We start from the raw sequence: 14,567 nt of genomic DNA, 5'->3' as shown, positions 1-14,567 counted from the left end.
TTGACTGCATGTCTCAGGTCCAACAGCTGACAGGCTTACAGCATAACGGGATTACAAGGTAAAGATCCCCCACCCCCTCCCACCCCCAACATGCTTACTGCTGAATGTGGAGTTAGAGGAAGCCAGGATGATGAGAGCAGGATGAAGATTAAAATAAAATAAATGTCCTACACCAGATTCATAACAGTGTAAAGAGAGTTAATCATTCTCTTACCCGTCTGTCTGAAGAAACCAATCGGAATTCCTGCAGAAGCTTCCCAAAAACTGATCTGTGGGACTTCCGAAATGGATGGATAGTACCCTGAAAGTTTTAAACAAGAAAAAAAGTCAAACCTCAAGAGTCCAAGTAATGGAAAACTGAGCATCTGGGGGAAGAACGTCGTTATTACTGATGCAAGTAATTATGAAATGCTTCAATAGGTTTTCTCACATTTAACTAACATTCAAAGTAGGGAAGCTCTGATCCGATCACCCAGAACCGGGTGGAAAAGATCAGAAACAACTTTACAAAAAACAAGCACTATATTTTAGAATTCATCCTGAGACACATAGTTTTAAATGTAAAACGTGAACTTATTTTTTTTAATATTCATTGTTGCATGGACGACAAAAACACCTTAATGTCGTAGCCATGTTTACATGCGCACTATTAATAAGATTGAATGCCCAATCAGATCAAAACTTCTGCATGTAAACATGTCAATCGGAATGTTCTGATCCGATTCGGCCCAATCGGAATGAAAGTTCAATCCGATTGAGAGGTGATTTTCATCATTCCGATTGACATGCAGGATTGATTGTCACACTTTATTAATAATAAGCCACAACAGAGCTCAGCAATAAAACAAGAGTCTGAAACCCCCCGGTCCCGTCACGTCAGACCTGCGACCAGCTGATCAAGAGGCAGCGACAAGGATAACCCTCCCTTATTTTAATATCATCAACAATAAAACGCAGCAAAGCATAAACCTGCAGTTATTCACTGAAGAAAATGTGACTTCTATGAGCTAAATAAAAACATTAAATTGATTAAATGAATCAGGAAAGCAAGAAGAATAGTTTTTTTCTGTTTTTACGTTTTTCATTTAGTTTTGCTTATTTCCAATTTATTTTTCCCCAGGAAAGAAAACTCTGTGCATGCTCAACCTGTTTAATCTGATTGAATACTTGGTGCATATAAACTCACAGCATGATCGGATCATTTCAGTGTGTGTCCCTGTAAACAGATTCAGGATTTCTGATCAACCAAGATTTTAATCGGATTGGGGAAATTCAGGAACTCTGTCAGTGAACCCCAGGGCAGCTGTGGTTGCATCGTAGCTCCTCACCATCAGTGTGTGAATGAGTGTTGGTGTCCTCTGACTCAGAAAGGTGCTATACAATTGCAGGTAATTAACAAGCCCCCACAATGCGGCTCAAAAATTGAAGCAATCCCGGAAGTGCCAAAAATTGCAGTTCCACCCTCATCCACTGGGGGCTGGTGTCAGAAGTGAGCAAATCCTCATTGACTCCCATGTTAAAAATACCAATTTCACAGCAGAAATAAACATGTTTACAGCCTGGTACCAGAACATGTTTTTGGTTTAAATGATCTAGTTTACACTCATGACAACTCTGAGGGGGGTGAATTTTTTTCTCACTCTTCTGTTTAAGTGTATTAAAAGTAGGGCTGTAGCGAAGCCTCGACGAAGTCGACGGCTCGATTCTAAAAATTTGTCGACGTCAGATCCGGAAGTCGACGCACCACGCCCACTTGTTGCATCCCCAGGAGTTTGTAAATAGAGGAGGAATCGGCCTGTTTTCCCTCTAGTTCGCCCTCTTCTCCGCCTTCACTAACGTCTCTGCCAAATACCGAAGACCCGGAACAATGTCCGTCCACTACTAGATTATTTTCCTGTTTTGCCCGCCTTTGTCTCCCGGCAACGGACAACAACTTCCGGGGTCAGATGCGCTGCTTCGTGTCTATCGCAGATGTAGAAAATCACCGGGAGCGCTTCTCCCTTCATTAAGGAGCTTCTTTCAGACATTAGGAGAGCTGTTTTGGTGGTAGCAGTCTCTCCTCCGTGCTGGTCTGTTTGCTGCTGGGTGTTTTTGGTTTATTGTAACTTGAACTTAATGTTGGTAAAGCTACTGTTAGCATCTTCGCTAACAGCTTCTTGCGTTTGGATAAGCTGTTACGTTTTGGTTTAGAGTTCATCTTTTTTGTGGTGTAGATCTCCCTTTTATTACATTTAGAGTGTTGTGGGTTTTCGGTTTAGTGTAAAATATCACCTGAGTTTGGTTTAACCCGTAACACCACTCGCCTCACGCACATAAGTGACCAAAACAAAGCAGCATGGAGACACTCCATCTTCTACCACCTCTCAGGCAGCAGCCTGCACTCCCAAGATCTACACGTCACCAGAACATAACCAACCGCAACACAATAAACGCAGTGTTATACAAAATGGAAGGCCTGTAGTGTTTATTCTCTTACAGTAAGAATTTATCAATTTTTTTGAGGAATTTATTTGAGATTTTTTGGTTTTTATTAATTGTGCAATAGAAAAATAATCATTAGATTAATTTTCTAAATAGTCATTAGAACAGTCGACTATTCGATAAAATAATCGTCAGAATAATCGTTTTAAAAATAATCGTTTACCCCCAGCCCTAATTAAAAGCCTAAAATTCTGTATAATTAATGAGCATCAGACCCACGTGACCACAGAGCTAGCTCCGTGGAAAGGCCTCAGTAGAGCCTCGGTCTGGCTTGGAAACCGCTCCGGGATTTTGAGTCTGTGTTTGTGTATTCTTGTTTGGATATTATTTGTGCAATTGTTGGACAAAATGACTTGCTGTGGCATTAATTGCACTAATAGAGCGTCCAAGGAGTCTCCACTTCATTTTTTTCGGTAAGTAAAATTATATTTATGTATTTTAGGTCACTGCCGAGCTGAGCTTAGATTTTAACATGTACTGTTTAACCATGAAATTTAAATGTAATAGGGTAAAACCCAGTGCATTTAACATAATGCTGCACTTTTAGAAAATGAGTTGAAATATAACATGTTGGTGGAGCTGGGTTCCGACTATCGGCTTGTGAAGCTCTTCTCCCCTCCCCGCAGCTCGGCGCATCTCTGTCTGATCCCGGCTTCTGTCTGCTGCGCGGGCTGTCGGCTTGTGGAGCTCTGGGATGGAAACCTTTCCACCCAGTTCTCCCCAGCGGCAGCTCTGCGCATCTCAGATTGCAGCGGCGCTTGTCTGCTGTGCGGCTGCCGGCTTGTGGAGGTCTCGGAGACCTCTGTGTTCCACCCGGTTTTACCCAGCGGTCAGCCCGGCGTATCTCTGACTCAGAAGCTCTGGTGTTGTGCACAGTTAACTCCGGTTGTAGCTAGGTTGCTACCTCCGTTAGCTTAGCTCCCACCTCCGCGTTAGCTTTGGGTTAGCTTCAGGTTAGCTTGTAGCTAGTTCGACCGGGTGTCGTCAGTTGATCCCAGCCTTACAGCCCCACCCTCAGCTCCACCTCTCTTCCCTTTTATGGAATTGTCTGGGCTTGACGGAACCTGTGACACGGTCAAAATGGCGGTGGTGGCCACCTCCCATTTTAGTACAAAAACTTATTATTGGAGCATATGGAAACCCATTGTCCAATATTTATATGTCGATGGTAATTAATCATCTGATTCTAGCAGCTAAGCCATCTCCTCACCCATCCCTTCCACTGGAAGCATAAGAATAGGACATGGCTGTAGCAACAACAGTGGTGATGGTGATTTCATTATCTTTAGAACTGACTGTAGCATTTGTATTAACAGGTTACAAAGTTAAAGTTGGTTGATAAGCTATCATCTTGTCTTTATTATTAGATGGCACATAGCTGATCACACTTCAGACTAGAAGTTAATGATGGTAGATTAGAGCATCCTGGTGCAATAAGCTACACCTTTATAAATGACATGATTGCTTGACTATTATAATAGTTGTTTGTGGCAGGAGGCAGGTTTGTGGTTTGTGTGTGTGTGTGTGTGTACTTAATAAAGTAAACAAAACTGTATAATGTCCAGTTATATTTGTACAGGGTATCTGCAGGTGTAAGGGAGCCAAATGCAAGACTTTATAAGACCTTTTTAAGGCCACTTTGACCAAATTTAAGCTATTTTTTAAATTAAATTTAAGCTATAATTTCCAGCTATTGCCTGGAACCGGTGCTAATCACGTCGCGAACGTGGGATTAGCCACCCAGTTACCATTAAACTTGCACTTCCCCATGGCGCAAGCTCCCACTAGCTCAACCAGCTAATGTGCTCATCTAAAAATAGCCCCCTTTCACAACCAACTGAATGTGTACGGTTCCGCTTACGCCAACATCATACACAAAAAATGCTGAATACGAACTAGAAATTCATGAAAATTTTATAGAAATAAAAGAATCTTGTTTATTGGGTCTTTGGTAATTTAAGACCTTTGGAAACTGTATTTAAGGATTATTTGTCCTTTTTAAGGATTTTTAAGGACTTAAATTTGGAAAAGCTAATTTAAGACTTTTTAAGGACCCGCAGATACCCTGCACAGTTTTAACATGTTTCTTTTCAGTGCACTTCCTAAATGAGTGATGTTTTTTGGCTGATTAAGAAAGTTTGTGAATACAAAAACAAAGAAATGAATAAATAGTTAAAAGAAAACGTAAAGGACAACGTGGATGTGTTCTCATTTTTCTTCTTATTTTAAAGCATTGCTGAATCATGGAATCGGGACTCCATATCAGTATATCAGACTCTAGAGTGGGGGCAAAGATATGCGATGGGAACAAGCTTCATTTAAAGGTAAACTGCAAACAGATGTTAAGTTCCAGCGTGTTGTCTCAGCTGAATAAGACTACAGTAAAAACACTAAACTACGGTGCTGGTAGGAGAGACGGCATAAGGTGACAGAACCAGCTGACTACTAAAACTTTTATTTTCTTATTATTAACTCAAATTTTTAATCTTTAATCTGTTTATGAAAATTTATAATTTCATGACTTTATTTTACCTGAAGTTAATCTAATTCTGTTTTGAGAGCATTTTGATTTTATGATGTTCATCTATTTATGATTTTATGGCTGTTTTATTTTATTTTGATCTATGTGAAGTACTTTGTGATTCTATGTCTGTGATGAGTGCTATATAAATAAAATTTACTTACTCAGATCAACCAGAAGCATCTGAACTTTACTGTTGATAGCGAAGCAGGAGGAGTGAAGTTTAGACCAATACTGCCACCATGTGGCCAATTTTGGTACAAAAATGTATCAGCTTTGTTTCAAATGTCACAAAAATATGTTTTAAGGGTCTGAAGTGGAAAAATCATCAGATGATTTCTATCAAAGAATCTGTGATTCAGCATTTTGTGTTCCTCATGTTCTGGCTTTAGTGTGCACTTGTGTTCATCCTCCATTCATGCATGCTGCTGCCGGGGTCTTAAAGAGCTACTAAGCTAAACATTGTATATACATTAACAGAAACCCCTGAGGAAACTCACCAAGATGTAGGAGTCGTGCTCGTGCTTCTTTCTGTGTAAAGGAATATCTGCAAAAGGAAACGTGATCACAGTCAGTATTTCAAACGGTCAATTCCTGCATTCTAGTCATCTTCGTGTTGTTTTACTGAGGGAATAAAAGCAGGTCTAATTAAAATAGGGTGACTGCCAGAAGATGATTCAGACTTGTGTTTTATCTGAGGAAAGCTGCTGACCAGCTCATAACCAAAGAATGGCATCATTGATCAGCTGATCCATCACTCTGTTTCCACCAGCTTTTCAGGCTCCAGGTCCCTGAGGTCAGAGCTCTAATACAGGCCTAAACCGTCCTCTTCCCAGCAACCTCCACCAGTGGGATCCCCAGGTGTTCCCTGGCCAAGATGGAGAAGTAATCCCTCCAGTGTGTCTAGGGTCAACTCAGGGCTGGAGGCCCTCTGCTGGCAGGACCTGCCTGAAACGCCTCAGCTGAGGTCATAGATGTCCATAATAACATTCCTACTATCCACAATGGACACTTCCAATATCTGAAATGTAATTCTTCCTAGGAAAAATTAGGTCACTTTTTCCATTAATGTGTATTGGAATTTCAGCACCTCCTATCCACATTTGCATTCCTCCCATCAATAATACACCTTGCTAGTAGAAATGCCTTTTTATTAGGAGAAGCTTGTTCCTGTCTAGGAACCACACACAAGTTTGAGGATCATCCAATCACATGATCATATGTTCTAAAAGAGGACCCGCTGGGCTGATGTGTGGAAAAGGAAAAATATAGAGCAACACAAACAAACAAACAAACAAAGGCAGGAACTAGGGTAACTGATCAAATAAGAGCTACTATCATTGACCATGTCATAAAACAGGGGCTATCATACAAAGGCTGGTGAACGAGTACAGCCAAATCTCAGCCGGAGCACGGAGGCATCCATTGTCGTCTGTATTTTCAGAGAAACCAACAGGTTTTCTGTCCAACTCAGGCCCTAGGGCCAAATTTGGCCCGAATTTATTTTTATTTGGCTCGCCAGATCAAATATCAATTATATAAAACTGGCCCGCCGGACGATTTTACCGCAAAGACTACAAATCCCATAGTCCTTTGCGGCATTAGATCGTCAGTTGAAGCACCCCCTCCTTTCTGTTTAGTTATATAGCACACTTCTAGTTTCGGCCTCAGCAGCTCCGCAGTCTGAGACAAACTGAAAACACTCCTCTTACTCAGCGCTGAGTTCACTCAGGAATTAGCAGAGTTTGAAGCCCAGAAATGGATTTTAACAGCTCAGTAATCTGTTTGCTGTTGACACAGAAAGCACACCAACCAACTTCCAGACTAAGATGATTTAACTCCAGTTTAGCGACACGCTCAAGTCAGTATGACTATGTGGCTGCTGCAGCTTTGATCTCTTCTCCCGACACACTGACCAACTGTGTGGTCCAGCTGCTCTGATTCTCTCCATGTTCAGCAGCACAAACCTGTGTGATCAACTGTTGTCTGTGATGAAGATGAACAGAACAACACCGCTCCTTCCTCAGCTCAGAGCACAACCCCACAGATGCAGATGGCTGGCTGGAACAGGTGAGCATCACAGGAAATCAGAGTGGAGAAAACTGAGCTTGAATTATTTTGGTTTTATTAAACTTTTCTGCTCCAAAGCATGAAAGTTAATAGGTGAGATATTACATTTTCATTTAAGAAGAAGAAGGAGAAGCATTTATTGTCATTTCTACCACATGTGCAAGACATACAGAGAAACGAAACTCCTCATGTTCTAGCTGAACTGAATTACTAGTTTTTATTTATGTCGTTGGCCTGTGAAAAAAGATTTAACCCACTTTAAAACAGGGACTAGAAGACTACAAATAGATGAATACAAAAGAAACTGAATACAAAATCCCTTTATTGTCCATCAGTTGGGAAAGCTTGGTGTCACAGGGTCTCTAATGACCTCCTGACCCACAGTGATGCAGAAGAATGTTCTGTTCTGGTCCTGCTGGACCTGACTGTAGCCTTTGACACTGTTGACCATCACCTGCTACTGGAGAGGCTGAGAGACTGGGAAGGCCTATCAGGATCTGCTCTGGAGTGGTTCTCCTCTTATCTCTCTGAGCGCTCCTTTTCTGTGGCCGTCTCCAAGTTTAGATCCTCCACCACCTCTCTTACCCATGGTGTCCCACAAGGTTCTGTGTTGGGGCCTCTACTCTTCCTCCTCAATCTGCTTCCTCTTCAGCACATCCTGAGCTCCTTCAAGGGAATCTCCTACCATCTTTATGCAGATGACAAATGTACATCTCCTTTAAGCCCCATGAGATGTCTAAGCTGCAGCTGTTACACACCTGCTTAGACTCTATCAAAACCTGGATGGCTGGAAGCTCTCTTCAGCTGAATGAAGATAAGACTGAGATCCTCATCTGTGCCCCAGACAAGCTGGTTCCCAAAGTCAGAGACTCTCTTGGTCTGCTTGCTTCTCACACCAAACCATCTGTCAGGAATCTTGGTGTGACCTTTGACCCAGCTCTCACCCTGGATTCTCATGTCAGTTCTCTTGTTCGCTCTTCCTTCTTCCATCTCAGGAACATTGCTAAGCTGAGTCCCATTCTGATTGTTCTCCACACCTTCATCTCCTCACGCTTAGACTACTGTAACTCTCTTTTCACGTGTCTGAGCAGAACCTCCCTGAACCGTCTACAGGTGGTTCAGAATGCCTGTGCTCGGCTTCTGACCAAGTCTTCCAAACACACCCACATCACCCCGCTTCTCCTCCAGCTTCATTGGCTGCCAGTCAACTTCAGGGTTCATTTCAAGATCCTGGTTCTGATCAATAGGGCCTTAAGCCTGATTCATGCTTCTGTGAGTATGGAACATTGTGTTTTAGGTGTGATGGTGCATTACGAGTTTAGAAAACTTCTTAAATGGTTTGAAAAAAAAACAGTCATAGTGATTGTAAAAACTGTAGTGTGTTTGGACACAGAGCTCTGTGAACAGCCATCCTCTTTAGCAAGGACCTTTTGTATCTTCCCCCCTTGAGCAAGGTGTCAATGGTCATCTTTAGGACAACTGTCAAGTCAGCAGGCTTCCCCCTGATTATGTAGCCTACAGAACTAGACTGAGAGACCATTTAAAGTCTTTTGCAGAACTTTTGAGTTATTTAGCCGATTAAAGTCTGGCACCAAGGGTCTTCAATGTTGAATGGAATTCCTGAAATAAATCAACTTTTTCAACTTATCTGACATTTATGACCAGCACGTGTTCATAGCGTTATCTGCATGTATGCTCCTCTGACTGGTATGGTGCCCTGATAAAACATCATCCAGGAGGAATTACATTTCAGATAGTTGAGATGTTCATTCTGGATAGTAGCAGTGTTATTGTGGATACCTGTAATACTAATTTCTACTAAGAAAAATAGATTTTTACATATCTGAATAGATTTTTACATATCTGAATACATATCCTGTCTGCCTAATAAATGTAAAACTGGGATTTTGAGTGATATCACAACAACATAGCTGCTGATCTATCTTCAACTGCGATTTTGACCAAGAATACAACTAGGAACAATTAAATTATTGCTACATAAAATGGGAATTAGAGAGGTCCAACTGTTGAATAAATTTAAAACGGCTCGCCACAACGCCAAGATCGCAGACTGGGTCAGAACATGCCAATGGTTCCATCTGCTGGACGGGAAATTCCAAGTTAAGGTGGGGAAAAGGATCATCTGGTAGACCAAAGCATCGAAACAGAAAACCGGAAACATGACAACAGGAATGAAAAACAAACAAGCTCCAACGTTGTGGATCCATTCAGAAAACCGGAAGTAAACCATCAACCGGTGGTTTGATGAGAGCCAGACACCGAAGCCATCATCAATCTATTCTATTATTTTCGGTTCTGCCCCAGTCAAACACAAAAATAGGCTCAGTGGCTGTTACTCAGAAATAATGTTTACAGTGCGATAATCAACAAACAAACATGGAAGCATAACGTAGGCTCCCAAACAGCTGTTAGCACAGCTAGCATAACAAACCTGGATCCTTGATGTTGATGACGTCCAGTGACACCATGTCAGGTTTATCCAGCAGAACCACCTTCCTCTCCGTGACGCCGGACGGAACCACGTCCGGCTTTGGGCCGAACTTTCTGGGGTAAAAATCCCCGGCGGTGTGGTAGGACAGACCCGTGGACGTGGACATCATCCCGTCCCTCGCCATTTTGAACTTCCTTTACCCAAGAGTCTAAGGGTGTGACGTCATTCCGAGTTCCGACTTCCGAGGAAACTCGAACGCACCCTAACTACTTGTGCCGCGGCCTTTTTTCCTTCTCAATTAAAAAGAAAATATTTGTTTAAAGATTATAATTTTAGGTTCTTGATTAAATATCTCTCTTTTACAATTCCACCAAAAGCAAAAGAAAATCACTTTAAAATTTTAAATGCCATATACCCGTCCAAGGACTATCTTCATAAGAAATTCAATATAGATACGAACACATGCACTTTTTGCAAAACTGATATTGAGACTACGGAGCACCTTTTTTATTCATGTGACAGTTCCAGATCTTTTTGGAATGATTTTCAGTACTGGTTAACCTCTAAAAATATTGATTGCCCTTCTCTAACCTTTCAAGTAATTAGATTTGGCCTACAAACAGAAAATAAGAAAATAGAATTTGGGATTAACAACTTATGTATAGTTGCAAAAATTTTCATTCATAAATGTCGCTTCTTAAAAATTACTCCGAATTTTGCTGGTTTTAAAAATGAAGTCCTTCTATTGAAGGCTTCATTAGATAAGTGTAAATTAAAGAAGGCTCAGATCTTACTTGATTTTTTGATGTTGCTTTTCAACTGATGTAGCTAGAATGTATGTGCGTACTTCTGTTTTTGTTTTGTTTTCTTTGTTTTCTTTACTTCATATAAGGTCATTTAATGCACGGGTATGCTGTTTTGTTATTTCTGACCTATAATGTTCTTTTTTTTGTTGTTGTTGTTGTTCTTTGTTTGAATGGCTGCTTTGTTCTTAACCAACTATACTTATTCATATCTTGTTGATTTGTAAGATATGCGCTGTATTTGTGAATTTGTACAATAAAGAAAAAAAAACTTGTCCCGCGGCCGCCATCTTAGATGGGTCTCCATTCGCCCCCAGTGCATTCGTTATTTACTGAGGAAGGTGCTCACGTCACGTAGCCTAGTTAACCAGACCTAATTCTTGCTTTACAAAGTTTAAATAAGAAATCTATTTAGTCTGACTTGCCAAGCCAGTTTACTCAACAACAACAAAAAAACATTTTATCAAGCTTTTTCGCAAAATCAGACAATATATGGCGTGATAATTAAAATATAAACATAATTAAACAAAATAAATTTAAATATTAAATACCATCAGATAGGATAGAAAAGTATATAATAATCCTGTGTTTTCTGTTTTCAGTAATTCGCCTGTTGTACAAAAACTGGCGGACTTTGGAGAGTGAGCAGACCAATCCAATATGGCGGCGACGTTACGATCTCTACCGCCTAATGGAACGTCTATTCATGTCTATAGTCTGAGCGAGTTATCTTAAAGGCGCATGCGCCAAATCACTGATCCGTATATAAGGCCGTGTTCGAGTTGAGCTGCGCCTCGCCTGGAAAATAGACGAGAGCAGACGGAAGCAGCAGGAGGAGAGGCTGAAAGCCGGCGTGTTGGACACAAGTCGGACAGAATTTCCTGCATGTGTAGCTTGCGGGTGATGATGGCTGAAGATATCGCGTTAGCGTTCACACTTGTTTAATTTCAATTTTAATTCTGGTGCCTGTTAGCAGCTGAAACACATCCTCACGTGCTTGTGGATACCATATATTGTATATGAAGACATGACTGTAATAATTATTAATAAGTAAAGGTTATCAGCTGCAGGTTTAGTATGCTCATGGGAATCGTGACAAAAGAACACAAATCACATTTCTCTTTATGGCCTATATAGTTGTCATCATCAACATAACATGATTTACAGAATACATGTGACCAACTAACATTTCATGTTCTACCACCGGATGTTTGGATCCAAATATGAACCAATCAGATCTTAGATCAGGTGAGAGCCAGGCGTTTCCCGTCATCCTCTAGGTTTTGCAGCCGAGGGAGAGCAACTGTAGCGCCTTGCTCCAAAATCTGCGGCCGCCTTGATCTCACAAGGTTATTGTTGCCTACGTATGCATGACATCAGAGCAAGTCGGCGTCAAGTCGGACACAAATCTAACCGGCATGCACTGCGCGCCGATCACCGCTGATCTAATCTGCACAGAACTGGCTTATCTCGAACACAGCCTAAGTCTTCAGTAAATATCTACGTGACATGTGACTTTCCACATGCTATGGAGATCACCGTTTTTTGTTAAGACGCTCAGGTTGTGGAATCCCTGCTGGTATGGTCCAAAAGTCCTGCTGCGGCGTTAAATATATACATATATATATATATATATCGGAAGTGTGATCCGCTGTAGTTGGAACACACTCTGCGGTCCCCCTTTTTAAATAGGGAACCACCACCCTGATCTGCCAGTCCAGTGGGACTGCCCCCAATGTTCACGCGATATGGCAGAGACACAACCCTACTACATCCAGAGCCTTAAGGAATTCTGAGCGGATTTCATCCACCCCCGGGGCCATGCCGCTGAGGAGCTTTTTGACCACCACAGTGACCTTAGCACCAGAGATTGGAGAGCCCAACCTCAAGTCCTCAGACTCTGCTTCCTCACTGGAAGACGTGGGATTGAGGAGGTCTTCGAAGTATTCTGCCGACTGATCAACATTGTCCCGAATCAAAGTCCGCAGCACACCATCCCCACAATAAACAGACTATAAACAGTGTTGGTAGCACACTGCTTTCCCCTTCTGAGGCATTGGATGGCAGACCAGAATCTCCTTGAAGGTGTATGGAAGTCTTGTTTCAAGGTCTCTCCAAACTTCTCCCTTGCCCAGGTTTTTGCTTCTGTGACTACTCGGGCTGCATTCCACTTGGACTGCAGGGTAACCATCAGCTGCCTCTGGAGTCCCACAGGCCAAAAAGACCCTATAGGACTCTTTCTTCAGCTTGACAGCATCCCTTACCACTGATGTCCACCAGCGGGTATGGGGATTACCACCACGACAGGCCAGTGGCGGCGCCGGGGGGCACTAGGGGGCACTATAGCTACCCGTGGATTAGTCATTGCACCCCCATAGCACCCCCAAGTAAATATTAGATTTTTTTTTCTTTACAATTTAATTTTAATTTAACATGTGGATGTGATAATATTTAACATACAAAACAAAAATAATCAGTAAATTATCATATAGATAGTAAAAACTTGAACCAAAACAGGAAATTGATGTTAACCTTTGACCTCATTTTCCACCTGTGAACGAGTGAAAGGTAGAGGTAGTGGTAAAATGGATCAGTGTTTGTTGCCCAAATTTCCACAGGTTCAGTCAGAAACTAATGAATCTTTGGAAGTGATCTCAGACCCACAAAAACCTACAGATCTGGATGAAGAGGGTCAACCCTCAACCGCCGCAGCAGTCGAGGGTTTTGCCGCTGGAAATGCTAACACTAACGTTAGCTAACCTTGCAACACTATAGATGGTTTTCTGTGTGGCTGTATGTGTTTATGATTTCATGGAAAAGTCAGTGATTGTTCATATGTTTATGATGTATATTAATGATTGTTTCAGGTGTTGTTGAGGTTATGTGCACGCATGAGTATCTGCTAGTGTCGAAGGTGTTTTAGAGAACAATAGGTACGCATGACCACTTCCTTCATAGCACCCTCAACAAAAAGACTAGCTCCTCCATAGCACCTGCAGAAAATAATTTCTGGAGCCGCCACTGCGACAGGAACAGACAAGCCTGTGGCCGCAGCTCCAGTAGGCCGCCATGACAACAGTGGCACGGAACATGGCCCACTCGGACTCAATGTCCGGAACATTTTGGAAGTTCTGTTGTAAGTGAGAACTGATACTTCTTCTGACAGGAGATTCTGCCAGAAGTTCCCAGCAGACACTTACAATACGTTTGGGCCTGCCAGGTCTGACCAGCTTCCTCCACCACCATCGAAGCCAACTCACCACCAGGTATTGTTCAGTTGACAGCTCCGCCCCTCTCTTCACCCGAGTTTCCAAGACATGCAGCCGCAGATCAGACAGAAGGACAACAAAATCAGTCATCGACCTGCGGCCTAAGGTATCCTGGTGCCAATAGCACATATGGACACCTTTTTGTCTGAGCATGGTGTTCATTATGGACAATCCACGACGAGCACAGAAGTCCAATAACAAAACACCGCTCAGATTCAGATCAGGGGGCAGTTCTTCCCCACCCAGGGGTGCCTCCAGAAAATTTTGATGGGGTGGCAGAATGGGGCCAAAATAAATGTTGTGGGTGGCACACCAAATTGGTCCTTGTGGTAACTCTGGTTGAATTTAGTCTGTGGCGATGTGCTGCATTGCGCCTTCATTCGTTTTTATTAAAATAACAGTACGTATCACAACCATTTTACTTAAATTTTACAAGCACAAACATTTTAGAAAAATACATTTCAGTTATATAAAATGTTATCCCAAATTTGATTTAAAAATGTATTTTTTAGGTTAATTCACTTGTTGCTGTGTTCACACAAAAAACTATGGAGATAAAAACTTATTTAAAATGGTGAGCAGCAAAAGCATGTTTTTTTTATTCTGATTATTTCTTAACTCATTAATTGTAGTATTTTTTTTTACAATTGCGTCTTGAATAAACAAGATCAAAATATGGTTTGACTGAACATTAATATGATTTCTCAACTGGCTTTTCCTGGGGGGGGGGGGGGGGGGGGGGCAGCAGTTTTCTAGGGGTGGCCACAGAGTAAAACAGAACACAGATGGAGCAGAAAGCTAGATAGATGGCAAAAGGCTACAGAGACTTTTACTGCTAACCTAACAAGTGTGAGTATTCATGCAGAAAGCTATCCAAGAGGACATGTTACTCCACATGGATGCATTACAGCTTGTCTGCAGGGTCTCATTCTCCTGCATGTGTGTGGAGAGGAGGTGCTTGGAGTTCCTCC

The 14,567-nt window shown here is 41.9% G+C and overlaps 1 protein-coding gene across 1 annotated transcript in view; it reads right to left on the bottom strand.

The window, feature by feature from the left end:
• slc30a6 (solute carrier family 30 member 6) overlaps positions 1–9,739 on the bottom strand; it is a 158,357-nt gene extending 148,618 nt beyond the window's left edge. Inside the window, exons 1-3 of the mRNA XM_054738519.2 lie at positions 9,525–9,739; positions 5,503–5,549; positions 215–301 (exon numbers count right to left, since the gene is read on the bottom strand). Coding sequence (XP_054594494.2) covers positions 215–301; positions 5,503–5,549; positions 9,525–9,708 — 318 coding nt within the window. The 5' untranslated portion in view covers positions 9,709–9,739. The remainder of the gene's footprint in view (positions 1–214; positions 302–5,502; positions 5,550–9,524) is intronic.
• Positions 9,740–14,567: the final 4,828 nt, after the last annotated feature.

This window comes from Nothobranchius furzeri, chromosome 12 (genome assembly GCF_043380555.1).
Source record: "Nothobranchius furzeri strain GRZ-AD chromosome 12, NfurGRZ-RIMD1, whole genome shotgun sequence".
In the NCBI taxonomy this organism is placed as follows: Eukaryota; Metazoa; Chordata; class Actinopteri; order Cyprinodontiformes; family Nothobranchiidae; genus Nothobranchius; species Nothobranchius furzeri.
This window is presented reverse-complemented; position numbering and strand designations above follow the sequence as displayed.